At 33.9% G+C, this 22,580-nt stretch overlaps 2 protein-coding genes across 2 annotated transcripts in view; one reads left to right on the top strand and one right to left on the bottom strand.

Annotated features, from left to right (window-relative positions):
* The window catches only part of anchor (integral membrane protein GPR155 homolog anchor), a 4,130-nt gene extending 870 nt beyond the window's left edge, over window positions 1-3,260 (bottom strand). The window contains exons 1-9 of the mRNA XM_011503772.1: window positions 3,125-3,260; window positions 2,731-3,020; window positions 1,834-2,657; window positions 1,670-1,737; window positions 1,448-1,594; window positions 1,233-1,375; window positions 970-1,141; window positions 734-899; window positions 118-304 (exon numbers count right to left, since the gene is read on the bottom strand). Of these exons, the coding sequence (XP_011502074.1) occupies window positions 118-304; window positions 734-899; window positions 970-1,141; window positions 1,233-1,375; window positions 1,448-1,594; window positions 1,670-1,737; window positions 1,834-2,657; window positions 2,731-3,020; window positions 3,125-3,210 (2,083 nt within the window). The 5' untranslated portion in view covers window positions 3,211-3,260. The remainder of the gene's footprint in view (window positions 1-117; window positions 305-733; window positions 900-969; window positions 1,142-1,232; window positions 1,376-1,447; window positions 1,595-1,669; window positions 1,738-1,833; window positions 2,658-2,730; window positions 3,021-3,124) is intronic.
* Window positions 3,261-19,227: 15,967 nt separating this feature from the next.
* On the top strand, window positions 19,228-21,418 carry LOC105365569 (uncharacterized; the record flags this gene model as incomplete). The annotated part of the gene is made up of 3 exons (XM_011503771.1): window positions 19,228-19,445; window positions 19,588-20,323; window positions 20,766-21,418. Coding segments are annotated over 3 exons (1,134 nt in total), but the record flags the coding sequence as incomplete, so codon positions are not given.
* Between the last annotated feature and the right edge of the window lie 1,162 nt (window positions 21,419-22,580).

Here is a 22,580-nt window from a genome sequence, read left to right as displayed (position 1 = left end):
GGCTTCTTCGCCCTACTTAAACCCCTTGGATTTTGCATTTTTTTTTTTTTTTTTTTTTTTTGTTTTGAAAGCGACCATTAGAAATATTAGAATATTGTTTACAACAGGGCTTCTTACCCATTCTACACTTCCTTAATATATTTCGTAACCAATAACTTAGTGCTCCTAGACCGGGATCTAAGCCAAAGATACCAAATGAGATGAGAGATTGGCCAAAAACTAAGGCGACATCCAAAAATGCCAGCTCCGTGTAAACTCCAGTCATTTGTTCCATTATCAGAGTCGCTACTGACATTGCTAGTCCCTTGAAAAAAAATAAAATTACATTAAGTACATTACATTGTTGGATTGACCACGTGTAATCTATAAATGTAATTGGGCATTAAGGTAACTATTGGCTTCAACCCGATAAGCTTTCTGATATTTAAATTATTTTTGAAATATTGAAGATTCTCATTATTTAAAAAGAACGTAAAATATTATCAAGTATCATCAATAATAACCATCATCATCAATCCATATATCATCGATCCATCGTTTTAACGCTAACAAATAATTTTTTTTTTTTTTTTTTTTTTTTTTTAAATAAATATACATAGATATTCAAAATTAATATATTGATGTCGTGTACAAGTTTTATAATTTTTATTTAAAATTTATACGATGCTCACACTGCTATAAAAACTTTTACACTACTAGGTATATTGAATTTTATGGAAATAGAGAAACTTACTATAAACATAGAACACAGGAGTAATATGAGTAGAACCAAATGTCGCAGAACTTGTCTATCGTCCAAAGTCTCTGTTTCATTTTCATTTTCTAATTGACAGTGTCTATTGCAGTCATGATCCTCATTGGTTCCACACAATTCATTGGGACAGTCGTTGAGATTCACGCTGAAAAATGATGAAATTACACGACGATATACGCGATTCACAATATTTTCCCATTGTTTTCAATTATTACCCGGATGAATTCAATCTGTTTGTAGTAGTTAAAAGATCTTCGACGTCTACGATATTTCTTCCTGTTGATAATCCGCCTGAATTAGTTACCAATGAACTCAAATTACTGTAAGTTGATAATGTTACGTTTCTTTCATAATATCTTTGTCGAAGTACTAAACAGCCTACGGTAACTAAAGTAGTTTTAAAGATTAAAAATTTAAAACAATAATTTTTCAAATATTTAATAATAATCGAAAGAACTCGATTCGTAACTGTACTTACCAAAGAAGCAAAAAACTAATATGAGAATCGATACTGCGACTTGCACTCTACCAAATTGGAAATTTGGATTGTTAAGTTCGTTGTTGGTCGGTGTAACTGGTATCACCGTTAGACAAATTAAGCTTATAATAATAACAGGAACTCTAAAAGCATCGATAAAATTATAACAGGCTTACAGTCGAAGAATTATAATTTGTAAACCGATGAATACAAACCCCCAGCATATAATGAGTAACCACTTTTGTAAATTTTCGATAAAAGCAGTAGTTTGGCAATTTAAAAACAAAAGAGTTATTGCAATTGCTGCTGTCAAAAAGCGACTGGCGTAAACACCAAGAGTTATTAAAATAAACTGTGCATACCTGTAATTAAGAGCTCCCTTAACATTTACACGTATTAATTTTAATAACGAGGAAGACTAATAAAATTTTCTTTACCATACAAAAGTTCCGATACTATTATCATCTAATCTTGCCCAAATAATTACACCGACTCCAGTTATAAACTAAAAAATCAAGAAAATTGATATGAGACATTTGTAATACGTTTGATAAATTACAAATGCATCCAATAGTTAATTTTTTATTTCTGATCTCCATACCTGTGCTAAAATCAAACACAATGTGCATCTGTGAGTTTCACTTTGAAACGTTTTTCTTTTAATAATAATAAAGCAGATCAGTAGCCATAAACATGCTGTTGTGGACGCTGCACTTGTATCGAGAGAAAAAACTTTCAGTTGTTCGGCATAATCTACTGGAGATCCTGCGCTTCCAATAGCGTTAATTAATTTTGCGGATATAAATATTAGAGGTGCAGCTAAAAATGTACAAACAACCATAGCCGAGGCAATTAAATCTATGTCAATATTATAACGAAGAGTGAATATAAAAAGAGCCGGAGCGGTTGGAATTGTTCCATAAAGAAAGCCAAATGTACTCAAATCGGATGTTTCTGTAACGTTGTCTCCAGGACTCAAAAATATAACAGATTCTCTTATTATGAGCGGAAGTACTATAAGTTTTATCAAAATAAGTATTCCTGGTATGACTAGAGCACCACCTTTGAGCTTATGAATTTTGCCAACCATCATAAGGCCGAGTAAAAACAAAGCGGTCGCTGAGAAAGCATTCCCAAATACTTCTAAGAGTACTTGAATCATAGTTGGAAGATTGTGATTAAAGATAATATTCCCTAAAATTCCAAGGAATGTCATTAAAAGCACAGGATTAAATGCTATCCCCTTGACAATAGCTTTGAACATGTCGATGTTATTGCTTTCTAAATTATTTACTGCCCCTTGATGGCGTTTTGCTATTTCTAAAAATACAAAACCTATTGGGTTTAAAGCGACCAACGATATAGGTGCCATTAAATATAAATATGCCGAATATTCCGGATGACTGGAGCCATATAAAGCATTTACTGAAATTAAATTATAAGGTCATATATATCGGTATAAATATAAATAAAGTATTTATAACAATTGAATTCTCACTCATTGGATATCCAATAGCAAAATCATTACTTTGCGTTGTAAATATAGCAAATAGAGCTGAACGTCCAAAATTTGACGGTCTTGTACTTATTATAGATATTATCAAAACCACAAAAAAAACTATACTTTTAGCTATAAATACTGCTAGTAAAAACTTCCAATTAACTTTTAAAAAATCTAATTTGGCGATTGATAAGAAAATCAGTGCTGGTAATGAGAAAGTGCCAATAAATGTATTTAATCCATTTGCTTCTGTTTTTGTAATTACTTCCAATCTCCCAGCAATATACCTAAAGTACGGGTAGACAAATGTTACATATAATTGTATAAATTTTATATAACGTATACATAATCAAATTTTGACTAAAAACAAATTTTAAATAAAAATACTTACCCACATATTATAATACCAAAACATTGTCCTAACGCAAGATACAGACTGTCTAATGGAGAATCTTGCTCGATTAGAGACGTATTCATTATTTCATAGAATTAAGTCAATATAATGTTTAACGATTCTGTAAAAATTGTCCCACATTAATGAAAGATTGTATTACAAAATTAGTAAATATATTATGATATAAATTAAATGATTAAACACTACAAAATATCTTTCGATTATTTGGTAACCGATCGTTGTTAAAATATAGTTAATACTCTTATTATCATGATAATAATAGATAATTAATATATTAAATTATTAATACTGAGTATTTCTAAAATTTGGGTGCAAAATTTTTTATTCATTGTAGCTTACATTAATACACAGCATCAAAGAAATTACATTTTCCTACTTTATTAATTATAAAATTAAGAATTTTTAGCCCTTTTTCCATCCTTCTCAAATAATAAATCACAGTAGATTACAAATTGCAATTTGCAGTTTATCACATACGGTACAGGGCACAGTATACGCGCCCACTGTTTTTCTGTCCTCTCCTTCTCCCACTCTCTCGCACTCGCACTCTCTCTCTCTCTCTCTCTCTCTCTCTCTCTCTCTCACTCACTCTCTCTCTATCTCTTACTCTAACTCTAACTCTCTCGCTTTACTAATCCCTCTCGAAACTGCTCTTACGTCACATGATAATCATATTAATTATAATTTGAACAGCTGTTTTATCGACCGCATGAGTTTGCAGCTTTAAAAGTATCGACAGAGTTCCAAGTATTTCGTTATGCTCAAAAACTGTTCATCAGACAACAAAAGAAATATTATATTAATGCATTTCTCTGATTCTTTTTTTACAAGTTATAACTAAAAAAATCCCTGCTAGTTAATTTACTATTTTATGTGTATGTGATCATATAAAACTTAAAATATATATCAATTAATAGTTGATGTGATTTAAATACACAACACGATTACGTTTCTTTTCTATTTATTTTTTTGACCTCAATCCCCCTCTCTCTCTCCTTTCTCACTATCCTACTATTACTTTCTTCTTTCTACTTAATCTATATATATTATTATCTATATATATATTAATATATATAATATTATATATATATATATATATATATATATATTTAAATCTTTTTTATTAACAAAATTATAATTGTTTTATTAAAGTAAAAAGTTAATTAATACTTAATAAATAAAGGGCAGAATATAATTTATAATTAATTATCGGGAATAAAAAAAACACGGTTAGTAAAAGACGACACACACACGCACACGCGAACGCACACACAAACAGATTTTTATATAATAATTCATATAATTTGCAAATAAAATTATTCTTTTTCTTAGATTCCATAAAACTAATATTTATCACATTTTATTTACAGCGTTATTTTTCTGTTGCATTTTTATTCTAAATGCCCAAAAATATCATTATTTATCATTATTCTCTGAAGCATATTAATTTTTAAAAACAATTATTAAAGATTTTGTCGTTTTAAATTTAAATTTAAAAAGATTTAAAGTCGTTGAAATTGAACGAAACAAGAATTTTTAAAATATGCATTTTTTTTATTTATGTAGAAAATTATAGAGACATAGCAAAAAAAAAAATTAAATGCTTTGAATGTCGATTTAATTTTTCTCGTTTTAGATTTGTTTTCGATTTCAATTGTCTGCTATAAATAATCACAATAGACAAACTAAAAAAAAAACAAAAATCTGGTTTTCAAAATCAAGAATAATGAAGCAGTATTATTTATTTGTAATAAAAATTATTTATAAATAGTAATTTGTAATTTATAAAAACAATCGATTAGCGAATAAATAAACATTCTGGTAGTATGTATTATTGCAGAATATCTTATTATTATAATAACGTCGATTATTAATTTATGATTATTGATTTGTAATGATAAGATAAACATTTTTACATAGCAGAATTGAATAAATGCAAAGGAAATAATAAAATAGAGACTTAATATCAAACAATTATTATATAATTTACAAAATCATATTTGTCCAATAGTATTTTCTCGCAAATTATTGTTCATTACGTAAACGTTCGATGCGAGTTACTCATTCCACTTCGAGTTGTGAATGACATTACAAGCAATTTCTAAGTCAAGATTGGAAGTATCTAGTTTAATCTGACAATGTAGGTCAAATTTTATTTATTTCATTACTTTATTATTCCATAAATTTTTGAAAGTATAATATTATTTTTTATAATTATGTAAATTGAGTGACAGCGGTTGATCAAAGAATCGCGAGCGCTGACATGTAATTAAGCCAATTGCAAAATATGTTAATAATCGAGTCGATGATATTTTTAACATATTTTAACAATTTTTTAAATTTCATTATCGTTATTCACGAATATATTATTTGTATATATTATTTGAATTTATAGTGGAGATTGCATCGAAGCATATTGAAATTAATGTATTACAAAGCCATTGCACAAAATAATAAAAATATGTGTTTAATGTTTAAATTGAAATTTATTTTTAAGGGACATATTAAAAAAAAAAAAAAATGAATATATAATGAGTCGTCGATGATACATGTTTGTTGTTTTAATCTCTTTCGCTCTTATTTAATAACGCACACGGCTCTCAAAACCCAAAATATAAAAATGTTGTTATGAGTTCTATATATCGTCTAATGTTAGAAATTTACATTGATTTTCAGAATTAATTGCTAAAAACTAATAGTATTTAAAATTGTGATATCCCCAGAAGAATACAAATGCCTATTCAATTAATAATTAATTATCAAAGCACGATTTGGTGCAACGTAATGAACATTATATCGTTTCTTAATTGTTCATGTAATACATCTTCGGTATTAAACAATAATTTTATTTTATACAGTACTATGAGCTACGTAGCATAAGTATATGCATAATCCGTCAAAAAATCACGTATCAGTGGTAATGATAATGTTTACGATGTATGTAAATTATCATATAGAAACTTCAAATGGACGAGAGATGTTGTAAATTTTACTATTATAATTTATAGTTGCATTAATTAATTAAGCAATTATCAAGAAGAATTAATCATAAATGTACAGTCACTGAACAAAATTGATAACTTTATTTCAATAATAATTCAATTTATCTGTTAAATATTGTAGCTATAATTCGATAACAAATACCTTAACATTTAATACTTAAAATTTATAACAACTTTCATTCTTTGAATGTAATCACAAATTACGCCTCAATTGGATTTCTTTATCCGACATTTGAAACTGTTTCAATCAAAGGAAATATCATTATTAAAATTAATGTTTTTCAAAGACGTAATCGTATTTCGTGATTATCATTAATGAAGTTGAGTGATTTTTCGATTATCGATTATTATATTTGAATTCAAAATAAAATAAAATATTTATTTTTGGTTTTTTTTTTTTTTTTTTAACTATTTTATATATAATTTTGTTTTTTTTTATTAAATTTATTTGTACAAAATGCTTTTAATTATTATAAAATTTATTATAAAATTTATTACTTTGTTGTAAATAATTTTTAGCTTTGATTGCTATTAAAGTTAAATAATAATTCGGTTACTTTCTCGTCTAAAGCATTGGGCAATAATGTTTCTATCCTTTAAAGCGATACAATTACTATATATTTTTAATTAATTAAATATCAATTGAAATCCCTGAAATTCTACCCATTATATGCAACTTTTTATAGGAGATGAATATCTCTATTGATCAGCTAGCGATTCCGATTTATATCTAATATTGTTACATAATTAACGGCTTGTGTACGACATATTTTTATTTGATAAAATATTTTAAATTTAATTTAAACACCTTATACATATACTTCATTGGAATTAGAGGAATGCAATACATACTTTAAAAAAAAAAATAATAATATCTGTTATTTAATAAATTATTAAACTTGTTACATAGTAAAGCATCTTAAAGGAATGCTTAAAATTAAAAAATAACACGTTGTCAAAGACAGTTATTGCGTAATAATTGTAAGGCATAGGTCTAGTTATAAATTGTTGAAAGTTATCATAGATTCTGTCTGTCTGTCCCGTTTCAATTTCATTCTGATCTTTTCTATCACAGATTTTTATTAATTAAAATTTGTAAAATTAAATTGATCGACATGTTTGTCTCGTAAAAATAAATTTTCAAATTTATAATGACGATGTTAATTGCACTTCACTCTCCGCGGTTCCTGTCACTTGTTAAATTAATTTTATAATTTATTCTACTTTACTTTAAAAAAGTTTTATTGCAATAGTAATTTACTTTTTACACGCTGTATTAGCAACTCAGTACAATTTGTTTTAATTCTAGAACATGTAAAATTGTTGAAAATATACATTATATGCGCGATAATTATACGTTTCCTGTAACTACTTATGTTTACCAAAACAATATTCGTAAAATGTTTTCTTATTACCAGCTTAGCTTTTTATCATCTTATATTGCTAACTCAATTTATTTAATACTTACTTACGTTGCTTGTAATATTGAGAAGAGGAATAGAAGATTTGCAATAATTTATTTCACCACGGGCAATTAATTTTTATTATCGTAATTGGATTTTACGAACGTTTCCTTCATTGACTCTTCTTTGTCTTTTATCTTTTCTTCTTTATAACATCGATTATATGAACAAAAAAAATTGTTATATTGTCATACGATGGAAAAATAGTGTAGTTAATATTTTACAATGTCGAGAATATTTTTAAAATAGAATTATTGTAATATATTAAAAGGAACAAACTATTTAAAAATTGACGAAAGTATTAGAAAGAAAGTTGTTGAGAAAGCTGAAAAAATTATAACATCCGATTATTAGACTGGAAAAGATCTTAATCAATCGTAGTGTAACTGGCAATTCGTGAAATCCAATTTAGGAGATAAAGCGCCATGAAATCCTCATTCTGACTCATATTAAGAATTCTGATACTTAAATGCAAATGCAAGAAATATTGTCGTAGATAAAAGTTGAAATCTTCACTAAGAAGGCAATTAGACTATAATTTTTGTAACAAACGGAAGAAATAAATCAGCTTGAAATGTGAAAATTCAGGCATAAAGTGTCTTAAACATAATACATTTTCATATTACAATTTTTTTATTGTATTGAAGATAGAGTTGTAAAAAGATAAGCATAATTTATGATCTGTAATGAGGATCTATTTATTATAATAATTGTGTTGCATGTAATAATAACAACAACAACAACAACAACAACAACAACAACAATAATAATAATAATATGTGGACTTCCGACCTAAAATTCTTGACGCTTTAACCATTTGGTTTGTACAAAATTGTCGATTAAATCTCATAAAGATTAAATAAATGTAACTTTTTATATCGTAAAACTTCAGTCTTATAGAATAAGCCATTTCAAGTTTATAAAAATTAATTTCCGATAGAATTGTTATTTCAACTTATTCGTCGCTTAAATCCAATTTTTTTTCTTCTTCTATTTGTTTTGCGATGTATAGTCATTATTTTTCCGTGCAATAATCAAATAATCTTTATACTCCATATTAATTCCATATTTTAATATCACCTATTATCTGATCATATATATATATATATATAGTGATTAAAACTTAAAACTTAATGATATTAAAATTTATGTTACTGATAACCACATGCATTGAAAATATTGTTTACAAATTTACAACATTTGAAATTTGTTTAGAAAATGAAGCATTAACAATTTTATGCACATACACATTTAAATATAATATTCTTTAAAAAAAAAAAAGAAAAAAAAGTCGAAATATTTAACAATGAATAAGTGATTGCATTTTCGATTGAAAATATGGAAATAATACAGTAGATAGCAGCAGCTAAAATTCAGCAATTATATTGATTTTGAATAATGATACAAATTCTAATCATTTTTTGGCATGCATTTGCCGATAATATCGTCTACCAATAAAATTGTGGTAATTTATCAAGTATAGGCCACCATTAATTACGCAATGCACCTTAAAACCACGTTGGACGTGATTTCGCACACATTCGCCAATGTTTTTTTTTTTTTTTTTCAATTTATCAAATGTACACTATCATTCCTGACCTTGAAAATATAGATATTATATTTAAGATTCTTAATTCATGTTCTTATTTACTGTCCATTTATCAAGAGAAAACAAGACGTGCGAAATACAATGAGTGTTTACAATAATTATAAGCATAAAACTGAAATGACGATTAAAGATATAAAAATAATGATTAAACAAAATGCTAGTGAACAACGCGAAAGTCTCGAAAAGGAATTACCTCGACAGACATTCAATGTAGATGTCAAATAGCATTTTCGCTGAATAGTCGTTGAGAGATTTATGGTTTCGGTGTGTACCATTGGCTCTTCTATGAATTTTCTCAGGTAGGCGGCAGAACTTGCAAAATTGCAAAGAGCACGTATTCCTAAAAGTTGGACAACGGTCACCCATATGGTACGCGTTTACATGTACAATACTTAGGCTCGCATGTCGTAGTGATGAGTTTTATGGAAAACTACATTTTGCTTGGAAAATTCCTTTAAGCGTCTTTTGATTTGACAATACGTACTTCGGAGCTGATTTGTTAAAGCAGAAAAACGAAATTAAGAAATAAATGACGAAATATTATTCGAGATATTTGATATTGGTGTAATAAAGTATTTGTTATTAGATGTATTTACAATTTAAAAAAAAAAAAAAAAAAAAAAAAAAAAAAAAAAAGAATACTATCTAAAGTCAGTATGTTAAATTTTGACTCGATTTACGGCAAAAATGAAATACCATAAAATAAGAAGGATAAGGTTTAAAACCTAGTTTGTCCTTGATATAGTTTAATCATATTAAATAACGGTTATTATGATTTGTCTGAACAATATCCGAAGAATGAGCTTGTACACTTTGTTCAGACAAACTATTTTAAATAAAGCCAGGTCATTGCACACACACACACACAAGCGCGCACGCACACACGCACGCACGCACGCACGCACACACACATATATATATATATAAGAGTTTATCATAATTTGGTAAATGATCTACTGACTCATTAAACTGTTAAAAACTAACGATTTATTCAATACGTCTCCGCCAATTACAATTACGTATTGAAATTAATTCAAATCAGCTCTCAAAAGAGCTTATAATTTATTCTTAGTATCATTGTAATATATATCAAGGGAATAACTATTGTAAAATTATAAGTAAAATCAAGGATCATAATTTATTTCTAAACCATGAACATTAAAAGTATGATGAGAAGCAGAGTCGAAGATCACAGTAATGCGTTCCATCTATCAATATTTATCCTTTTATGTAAACTAACGACGATTTTAACTCTCGCGCGAAATAATAATTAAACCAATTATTATTCAGACTTTCTTAAGACTAAATTTTACAATAACTTATTGTAATATAATTAAAAAATCGGCAATCCCCTTTAACTCCAATGAAAGAAATTGCAAATACTAAATATAAAAAATGAATTTAACGAATAAAATAATTACGATATTTGTGACTTTACGTGTCATGTTTTAATTTCATTCGCTTATAAACTTTAAAAATTACTTGTTTCATAACAATCAATGCGCATGTGTCTATGGTTATTATTAATTTTCATTTACTAGACCATAAAATGCAACTAATTAAGTAAAAATTTATTTAATATTTAAATAGATAACATAGCTTTGTTGGGCTTTGATCAATATAAAACTATTTACGTAACCAATAAAAAAAAAAAAAAAAAAAAACACGTGACACAATAGAATAGATTGTTAATTGTTTAATTCTAACTTTTGACGGATCATAATTTATATTGAATTTAAAGCTTCACGAGATCCATATCAATTTCCCTAATACATTTTATTAATAAATATTGCTTAAAATTATTAACGATAATAATAATTTATAAAAAAAAATTAACACTTACATCGAATATCTCTGCCCTCGCACAAAAAAGACGATGGAAAGTTTTATTTTTAAAAGATACTTTTTAACGACTCACCAATTATAATCGCTCCAAAGACTTTTCAATTATTAAAATTTAATACTGTATTCTTTTTAATAATATACCTTTATTAAAACAATAACAATAAGCTTTAACACATATTTTTTTGATATACTATAGATCATTTCCAAATACGACCTGCACTATGTACAAATAAACAGTTTTTAAATTTCTTCAAGGGCGATAAAAAAATAGAAGATAAAATTAATTAAAACATAATTGTTAAACAAATAACGATTAAACATTTACAAATAAACTTGGCTATATTACATTAATTTAATTATAATTAACAATAAATTATATGAATATGTTATACGAGAATAATTCTAACAAATAAGAAGCATTTCAAACTATATTTTAAAAGAAATGGTAATTAAAAAATTACAAGGAAATTTTAAAAATTTGCTAGAAAATATAGATTTTAACGTTCGAAAATTTTAATAACTGCCTCAGTTTTCTCATTACAAGCATTGCGTGACAATGTTACGCTGAATTTGTACACGATGGAGCATTATTTTTATATTGATCGCCACCGCTAGTCCTAAAAATACATTATAACAGTCAGATATAACAGATAATGTAACAGATAATGTACCATTGCCTAGATCTTTTTAAAACTATTTTAAACTATGTGTGCGCGCGCGCGCGCGTGTGTGTAACATTTTTATAATTTAAAGAGTATTTAACCCAATTTTCTAATTATTTGTAATTGTTAAGTAAAGCTTAAATTACGAAAATTAATAACAATATTTAACAATATAATTTAATATAGTCTTTTATAGAAAAATAATTGCAAGGATATTAAGAATGCCTTTAATAATTACTATTCTTATTTCAGGTATTTTTTATATATATATATATAGGTAATTTTCTATTCTCTCTTCTTTATTCATACTTATTTCATTTGTTTTATTTTATTTTATTTTTATATATTTTATTTTATCTCCCCTGTTCATTAAGAGAAATTATTTAAAATAATTACCTTACCTACTATAAAATATAATAAACAATTTTATGTGCAATATTAACGATGCAAGAATATCTATCAAGCATACAATATTTTCAAGCATACATATGTTCAAATAATAAAAAGATTGAATTTCACTCTTAGTTGCATTAAAGAAATTATCGAGTGAATCAAAGTCCAATTCTCACCGAAGTCTTATCAAATTTTATTTATTAATTCTTCCAATTATTATTATTGTTATAATCTTAAAAGAATTATTTATAAACATTCTCTTAGATAAATATAGGCAGAATCATGCTTTTGCATTAATATATAAATAATATTAAATAATTAGATATTAAATTAACTTTATATACGTACAAAGTGGAATAGAAATAACTGTCGATCTTTATAATTGAAGAAATAACCTATTTCATTGTTACATTATCAATGCAATAGTCATGTTATTGTTAATAACATGTCGATAAATATATCAGCTACCAGTACTACTTTACTATTATAATTTTTTTTGTTTTTTTGTTTTTTTAATGCATGTTTCGTCAAATTTTTATATTTATATTTTATTACACTTCAACGATTAATATCCGTCTTAGTAAAAGAAAAATAATAATAATAATAATAATAATAATAATAAAATACTATCAAAGTTGAGAAATTAAAATTTTCAATTTTAAATGTTTTCTTTCGATTAGTTGATTTGTATATATATATAAAAAAAAAAAAAAGTATATTATCCTATATAAACATCATTTCCGTTATCAGAAATAAAATTTTTCTTTTTGTTGATAACCTGTTGCACTTTCACCTTCAAAAACTTCCATTTCAAAAATATATTTAATCCTACAATAAACCTTGAAGTCAAATTATAATATATAAAAAAAAAAAAAAAACTTGTCAAGAATTTATTTGGTAAATGTATTTATTTCGTAATTTCAAATATTATTGACATACTGTTGCAATTATTCGGTAACAAAATTTATGTACTACAAAGGAAATAAAAATGTTAATTAATTCCACAAATTCGTTATCGAGAAGTGTGTGTGCGTGTATGTACTTGTTGTTATAGGCAAAATAACCGAATTGCGATTATTTAATAAATATGAAAATGTACTACCGACTGATGTTAGCTATTGATGCGAATCGCTAAATTCATCAAAATACTTATAGTTGCGTAAATTTTGATTGCGTTAAATATTTTGCGCAGTATTCGATAAATTATAAAAATTTTCATTTGTTTCACAATTTCTGAAGTAGAATTCCATACCCTCGGACTTGAAAGTATGGAAAACTTCGCTTTACCCACTCAATCGCAGTGCCTATTGAAACATTGATGCTCGCAATAAAACGCACTGTTGCGTTAATCTTTTGAATAAAACGAAGTTTTATTTTAATGTACTACGTTGTCTAATTTTACTCCAAGCCATTTCATTGTAAAGCAAGCGGAAATACGAAATTTTTGTCGTATAAATTCACGCATAAAAATGTATGGCCAGAGTACGGACGCATGAGCATTAGCGCGATTACACGTGCGCGTTTCCACGTGTTTTCCAAATAGTTGCTTTTCCACAAAGTGAATTTATGCGAAATGCACATGCATTAGGCAAAATTCATAGCTTTTGCTGTGTACCTCCGTTATGAACTCGCCGACTGATCGAGCAACGAAGAACACAACTATAATAAGAATTATCATTGTAATCATTGTATCCGTTAAAAAGGCTTATAATTAAAGCAAAATGCTTTTAATTTTTAGTCGTCTATTCGGTTGATATTTTATTTTAACTTATTTTCAACCAACTATTTTAATGCCCTCGTTATTTAAAAAAGTGCGAATATTGTATTAAAGAATTGCGAGTGTAGTTAATTGTCGTATTAAATGACAATATGAAATATCCAAAGAGGATATTAAATGTCGAGTTGTTTATAAATATTATCGATAACGTCAATTTAGATGTGCATGCGTGTGGTCGGTAACTTAATATATATATATATATGATATATATATAATGAAAATTACATTCCTTCAAAACGTTGGTTGGATAAAGCAAAGCCAGAGCTTGGCAAGACATTGTTGTTCAACGCCTTTCAACATACGTCAATACAAAAGTTTTTCCAACTAAAATAATTGCAGCGTGAAATCTTATAATCTGTGGGATTCGCAAAAGCGAAACATGAAATAGCGAAAACAGCCAAATCCATCGAACGATGGAAAAATTCTAACAATCTCCAATAATTTAATCCGGTTGAGTAATACATAACTTTCGATTAAACTATTAAATGCGTTTGTATTTATTGGCTTGGCATACGAATACATAAATTAGTCACGCGGAGATTGTTGATCGAAGTTATTCAACTTCGTGTTCTCCATTCTATCCTCGCTCCCTCGTCTAAATGTCCACTTGGCATTTTTAGTCGCTCCGTATGCTATCGTAAATGACTTTTTGCAAAGTTTCAAAAACTTTCAAAAACGTTAACTATCGCTTATTACCATTTTCATATAAAGTCTAAATAATAATGATTTTATCGCCCGCTCGGACAATAAATATATTTCTTTCCCAAGTGCGAGCTTAGGATAAATAACGCGAGTGCTCACTTCTTATTGAAAATGCTTAATATTATTGTTAGTCGAGCATACGATACGATCGCAATTTATATAAATATAAATAACAATTGCAATATATCTAGAAAATAATATGAAAATAATACGCTGTTAGCTACTGGCGATGATTCATTACAAATTTTAATTGACGGCAGTACGATAACATTTGTTAAAACACATTGAAAGATTCGTAAGAATAGATTATTGTCAAATCATTAAAAATTTATCTCTTACACTTGATATATAAATATTTGACAAGAAGGCTATCGTCGGCTATCGATCCACGCTCTATACGTAACAAATAAATCACCAATATCGATTGTAAAAAAATTATCATTGCTCTTTAATAGCTAACTACTTTGCTCCTCGACTATTCATTCTCCTTTGCCCGTGGAAAATTCTATCCCACCGATAGCGATGAAATCCTTCGAATCTCCAAAAAACCACAAACAAGGTACGTGCTTTTAAAATGCCTTTTCCGACGATGGCCTTCTCAACGACCATTCTAATTATCTAATAATTACACCTTCGAGCACATCGAAACCTCCCCCGAACACCTTCTCCGCGACATCCAACAATCCGAGATTTTCATTATTACACTTGGCGCATATGCATATCCCACCACTACTCCAATCCCTCCAATTCCGCCGGGACGCTCAAGATAGCCGATTAACGAGGACGGACGATCGATCGCAACATTTAAGGACGCTATAAAATTATGGGAAGTCTTTTCTTCCTTTCGTAAAGCGGGTACGGGGCTCGCTCGCACGTCGTTGCTCGATAATGTCGCGTCGAGCGGGCGGAAACCAACCGGTTGTCGTCATTAGGCAAACGGCATTCTCCACATTTGCAAATATCCTTTATACGTGGTGCGCACTCGTGCGTCAGAGGGTTGCACAATGCTGCACCGCACCACATTCGTAACACACGTTGACAACGTGACGACGTTGCACCGGATCTACAATATTTGCGCGCGCGAGGGAGCGACTTGCTGTAACGTCGTCGCGCATACTTTCGAAATGCGTATGCGTATGCGTAGTTGACCACCACCAATGGACTTGATTGGAAAGTCGAGGAATGCGTTGTGTGCGAGCTCGGTACGCCGCGGTCGGCACTGCTATTTGAAATTACAGTAGAAAACGCGGAAGATGGCGTTCATCCGTCCGCGCCTGAACGTTACCTTCGACGACCACCAGCTGCCAATTTCCAAGCCAATAAGCCGAGGCGTATTTTTCTCCTCTCCGCTCCTTCCTTACCTGCCACTTACGTGCAATGCGTGCGTCAGGCCCGAGCAATAAGAAGATACTCGCATGCGTCAATAAGCAAGCCAACGAACCGATAAATAAGTAGAAAAGCGCTAAGGGAGACGCACTGCTCTCCTCTTATTAGGAGGGAAATTTCGCCTAAGGCGCGAAGGGCTTTTATAAGTTAACGCCTAGCGAATGCATTAAGGGCACGCGAAACGTACTTTCGAGGAGACGCTGGCAACGCTTAGAGCTCTTAGAGGACAATGTGCTTGGCAAAGAAAACAAATCGAGCAAATAATAATAAAACTGATCGTAAAGAGAGCTAGTGGGTGGGGATGTGCGCGCGCGCGCCTGTGCGTGTGTGTGTGTGTGTGAGAGAGAGAGAGAGAGAGAAGTTTGGTTGAAACGAAAGCAGCGACGAATGTGCGCAGTCATACAATAATGAACAAAGGAGCAAAGTACGTATCGGCGGGGGAGCGTGTCGTGCGTAATTGCCAATGCAAACTAAATTCGAAAGCGCTGCTCGTCGAGCTTCTATAATATTATTTGCGAAAGAGAACGCAATAACCGCATTGTCCGCGACTCCTCTTCGACTCTGCGAAAGTTTGCGACGCAATAAGAAGAGGAGAGTCATCGGTGACGACTGCGAGACCAGAGTCAACAAATGATAAACTTCCGTCACGGAGGCAAAAGGAAAAACGAATTACATGCACCGCGTAAACGTGCCCGTGCGCGCGAACCCACACGCGCGCGCACACGCACACGCATATAGGCAGATGCGCGCGGACGCCACGACGATTCCGAGAACTGCGCAAGCCGCCGTAGTGGCATTATCTCGTCGTACCGAGAGGCTCGTTGCGTTGCGTCGAGACCGAGGATTTTTCCCGCTAATATTTTTCTTTTTCCCCGACTGACACGAGCGATAAGGCGACGACCAAACGTCTCGCGATATTTATCATCCAGCAGCTGAGCACCCACCCGTACCTACCCGCAAAAGCAGAACCGCAAAGACAGGTCGTCATCGTCTTCGTCGTCGTCTTCGTCGTCGTCTTCGTCGTCGTCTTCGTCGTCGTCTCCGTCGTCGTCTTCGTCGTCGTCACACTGCCCGTTAGTTCGGCAAATTCGTTCGGTATTTCCGCTAACTAGGGAAGGATTAAGCCAATTTGGAGGGGAATGGGGAATGGGAGGCTTGGAAGACGAGGATTGCGTAAGGAGGTAAAGGAGGAGAACAGCTGTTCGTCGTCGATGAGCAGAAGAGCGGCCGGGGCGTCTACGCGCGGGTCTCTCGCTGTCGCACGCCTCGTCGACCTTGGCTGCCATCGGCCCGATATCAGCTGATCGGCTATCCGACGTTTAAAAATCCAGACGCAATTGGCGCGCTCGGCTCCTCGGGCGGGCCGACCAGCGACGTCCCGGGCGGTGTACGCGTCGGGGATACGACGGTCGGGCGGGAAGGGGCTGCCCGGGGTGGGGGCGGATGCCCTACCGCTCCTCTACATAAGCTGCGCCCGCGCCTCATTGCCTCAGTTCTGCTTGGACTTCGGACACGCTCAGGCACCAGGAGAGCTTCGACAGGGAGGCAAAGTTTTTATTTGATCGGTGCGCTCGCTGTATGGGTGAGTATGGGGAAAGCTGCTGGTGGACTCCACCGTCGTCGAGTCACGTTCTCGGGCGGGCATAACGCTCTTTTTGTTTCTCACTTTATTTCTCTCTTTGGGGATCGCCGTGTGGTCTGCGTCCGCGTGGTCGACGAGTTGGTCTCGGGCTTGCTCCCTGCTGGTTAACTGGTTAGCTGGTTGGATGATTGACTGGTTGACTGGTTGGTGGGTGAAAGAGGGAAGGTGGCGGTGAGGGGGGGGGGGCAGTCAGCGTACTAACTGCGCAAAAGAGACTGTTCGTTTACGCGAAACGAGCTCTCGACTGTACGCGGGGAGGGGCAGAGGGTAAGCGGGTGAGTGGCAGGGAGGGTATACACGCGCGCGCGCCCGCCCGCCCGCCCGTGTCAGCGGGAGTCCGAAGGACGCCAACACGCACTTTTCCGTGCACACGGTCCTGGAGGCGGGGGTCGCCCGGCAGGTGGATGGACTCGCGGGGGCAGTCCCATTACGTGGAAAGTATCATCGTAGCGTCACCGTCGTCGTCGTCGTCGTCGTCGTCGTCGTCGTCGTCGTCGTCGTCACCTCTCGCGCATCGAAGCGATCCGGACGAGCTCTTCGAGTTCACGAGATTGCAACGATGAGCTGGCCTCTGCGCGGGCGTCGACGACATTGGGATTCATCCGATCCACTTTGCTTCGTACACACACCATCGTGTGTCGAGCTCGCGTAAACAAATGTGTGGCGGTGGTGGCGGCGACACGTGAAAACCAATAAAATGGGATGGGCCGCTTTGTCGGTCCGTAAAGTCTCCCCTCTTATAAATCCGAACTTATAAATTATCTGATCTCTTGACTCCCTTTCCTCCGAGCCCTTCGCCACGCGAACCGCCCGTAACCCCTTGGTCGCTTATACGTGTTATTCCATTGTTTTCGACGATGACTTAAACGAGGTAAAGGAGGAGGAAAATTACGGTCGACCTGCCTGCTTGCCTGTCTGCTTGCCTGCGTGCCTGCCTAGTGCACGCGCATACGGGCAAGTGTGTGCATGCGTGGGAGGTGATTTGGCGAAAGGGATGGGAGAGAGATAGCGTGGGAGGAGGGGTGGTGGTGTTGGCTAAATTAGTAGCGCGCGCAGGCATTCAAGGCCGAAAGTAAGCGAAGGGAGCCACGTGCTGCGCCGATATTTATTTATTTGCGTTAACGGGACGGTCTTGTTGCCAGCCGCGGTAGTGAGCCGCGCGAATCGATCATCATCGAGTGCCAAAAGTCGTGTGGCGCGCTCGCGGCAGACGCCATTGACCGCGTGACCAGATTGGCTTCTGCTACGCCGAGATGGAATGCGGGAATTCGCGCAGCGCCGCGCGGCGTTCGTAGCTATAGCTATATCGTGACGGGGACGGAGACGTAAACGGAGAGAGAGAGAGAGAGAGAGAGAGAGAGACTCGTGTTTTAATACCGAGTTTACGAGGATGATGACAATGATGGTGGGTGATGATAACGATAATGATAACGATAATAATGAGGACGGGTGGGGGACGGGGGTTACGTTTTCGTCTTTCAGAGCGAGAGAAGAATAAAAAAGACGGTGAGAGCCCTGTGGAGCCAATAAGCAGCTGCAGGGATGAGCATGGCTACGTGCCAACGGTCGGGCGATGGGGCAGCGAGTGGCCGAGTTGACTCGAACAGGCAGATATTTGGTGCCAGCCGCAGGGGCAGGCACGCGGTCCCTGGATCAGGGGTGCGCCGCTACCCCTGCCGGTTTGGGGCCACTACGAGTCGCCAACCCTGACCGTCGACACGGTTGAACAGTATGAGGAACTAGCAAGCAGCGTTGAACTTGAAACTCAGCGATTGCTCCGAGAGCGCCGATACGACACGGTCGACAATGTCTTGAGGTGAGATGGTGAAGCGGGTTAAGCTTTCTTCCTTGCAGTTTTCGTAGATAGATTTCGACAGGGCTTTAACGAGAGTCTGGTGGATGGGTGGTGAGCAATGGTCGATTCCACAAGTCCTAATTAATAATGTCTCGTCCCACAGATTTTATCGAGATTTCAAGAAGAGCGGAGAAAGCAGCCTCGAGCACTTTTATCGAAAATATCAGCCCCTCATTGTCAATGAGCGTCACACCTGCGTTGGCCTCGGTTTCGAGTTGCTGCGGCGTCTCTGCAGCTTGAACAAGAAATTCCCCGGTATAGCGAGTGGCCTTTACCTGGTGTCCTGCGAGGAGACGATTGGCGATATCGCCGGTTACGTGGGCGGTCCCCCGGCCGCCGACAGCGGCGAGAAGGAGCACGTTCTCGTGTGCCTCAAGATCGAGATAAACAAGCGCCGGGGTATAATGCTCCTCGATCCCGGTTATCACGTCGCTCGGGTCATCACCGTAATGGGTGACAAGCTCTATCCGCACACGGGCTGGTTCACTCAGAGTGACGACGCCGAGGCTAGGAAGGAGTACAATTACACGTTGTGCCAGAGCGATCCCGACTACGTCGAGTGGCACGAGAGGAAAACTCGCCCCAGTGCCTTAGAGCAGACTCAGGTCGCTCTCATTTATGTGGCAAGGCCATATCTGACTGCGATCGACGTTACCGAGCGTCGAAATTTGGTTTATAACTACAGGAGCCTACTGGCCAGAGACTTCAAGGGACACCTCGTCGCGGGCATTTACTTTCAAGTCACAGCCGACTCGCCGGCCTTCACCATCTTCCATCAGACCAATCGGGGAAAAAAGCGTATCAAGATATCGTTTAGCAAATTCTACGATCTTAATAAGGTAATTAAACGTCAGTGAGCCGTGTCCAAGGGTATCGTGCGATAATGAGCGAGCAGCGGCCACAATAGATTCAGCCAGACAGACAGACACGCACGCACGCGCGCATATATATATATATATATATATATATATATCGCACATATATATATAAATATATATATACATATATAAACAGACACAAACGGATGGACGGACGGATGGACGGACGGAGGGAGAAAGCAACGCGTGGTATTTGTCGTAGAAAGTGTTTGGCGACGTTCGAGAGACTGGCAACTCGTCATTTGTGATAAATATATAACGACGACGGCGGTCTTTAGAGTTGATTTAACGCTCACGACTCGATGAAACGGCAATGCGCTAGGCCCAATAATTTCGGCCAATTCTTATAATCGTACGCCTTCCACTTCGACGAGACATATCTGATGCTTTTGATTTGTTACAGATTGACCTTGACAGTGAAGAAAGCGAGATCGTTGTCGAGTGCGCTCGGCAGATGGGCTTATCACAAGAGAATCTAAGGGAACTACTCTCCGCCCTCGCGACAGTTCTGTTTGACACGTCATTCACAAAACAAATACTTGCCATCAACGCTAAAATCAACAGTTTGGCAAAAGATAATTAACACACGTTTACGCACCCAATTGGGTGTAAAGGGAACGTAATGCCTTATCTTTTCTTTGCTAGCTTTCCTCTTACGTTTATTTTCTATTATTTACTGCGGTTTCTGGTACTCTTTTCTTTAATTCAACTTTTATCGCTAGTGCAGGGGAACATGTACTAAATCGCTAAGATTACTTTAGGCAAAGAATATTTGCCCTTAATACGCACACTTCGTTTCACCATTTGAAACAATTCAAATCTTTATTTAGTAAATTTAGATATTAAAAAGGACGATAGTTTGTTTATTTGTAAATTGACGATGATGCACTTGTTTCAATGAATCTACACTCTCGAATACATTTAGTTTCTAGTTAATTTTGGTATTGGGATTATTTCATGTTCCGTACGTATGCTTTTATAAGTTTGACTATACTTACATTGTGAATTTATTTTATTTAAATAAATTGAAGAGAAAAAAAAAAAAAAAAAAAAAACCACCAACAACAACAATAACAACAACGGTGTTTTTATTATTACGCACCTTTTTTCCTTCCTCTCACTAATGCACAATAATAACATCGAATGTTGCACATTGTAATTGTTTTATTGTACCATTATAAATTACATGAGTGATTGATTATACATACACATTTATGCCTACAACTGCGCGTTACAACACTTTTAAATTATAGATAAATGAATTGTTGAACTTCTGAATTACTTTATATTCGTGTGCGGATGCAGGATCATTATCTAGCTTATACATGCATTATATATTCGACATTTACCAGTGTAATTTTAATGAAAATTTCACTAATACGTATGTTGGGACAAGAAATTGCACGACTTGATTTCATTAGAATTAACTAACTATCATTGCAATATTTAAAGGGTCACGTTAAATTTGAAATGATTAAAGAGGGGAGAAGAGAGATGGGAACGAAAATCTCATGATAATTAAAAATACGAACGGAATTACTTTTGCAATATTTTGTAAATAAGAGGCTACTATTATTATCATTATCATAATTATCGTTACTATCATTATAATTATCATTATTATTATTATTATTATTATTACTACTACTGTTGTTATTATTATTATTATTTTTTTTTATTTATTTATTTATTTATTATTATGATTATTATTGTTATTAAGAATGGAAATTAATATACTGGTCGCGTTGATGAGCTAGCAAATCGTTATATTACGCGACATTCTAATATAATAAACTAACTATCGTGGCTGTTGTCACAGTGGTAAATACGTAGAATCCTTGAAATGCATGCACAGCTACATACATGCACGTGTCAGAGTTGCTTGTACAGTATGGATATTTATATATATATATATATATATATATATATATATATATATATTTAAACATCGCGTACACATATCGTTCGAACAGAGCAATGCAATTTCTGCACCAACTTTTTTAAGCGAGGCCTAAATATTTTACCCTTGAAAAGTTACAAATTTAGAAATACTTGGTCGAAAGTATATTAATAATATTGCCGGATGTTGAAAGAAACGTAAGGGATGATTGGTACAATATGTCACGATAAATTGAAATGATAATAAACCGAAATCGCGAAATTGACGCACGATTTTCTTGAAAGTCGTTGATCCGACAAAGTAAAGCCACCGATGTCA

Source organism: Ceratosolen solmsi, unplaced genomic scaffold (assembly GCF_000503995.2).
Source record: "Ceratosolen solmsi marchali unplaced genomic scaffold, CerSol_1.0 scaffold48, whole genome shotgun sequence".
NCBI lineage: Eukaryota > Metazoa > Arthropoda > Insecta > Hymenoptera > Agaonidae > Ceratosolen > Ceratosolen solmsi.
Note: the sequence above shows the minus strand (reverse complement) of the source record. Positions and strands in the feature narration are given on the sequence as shown.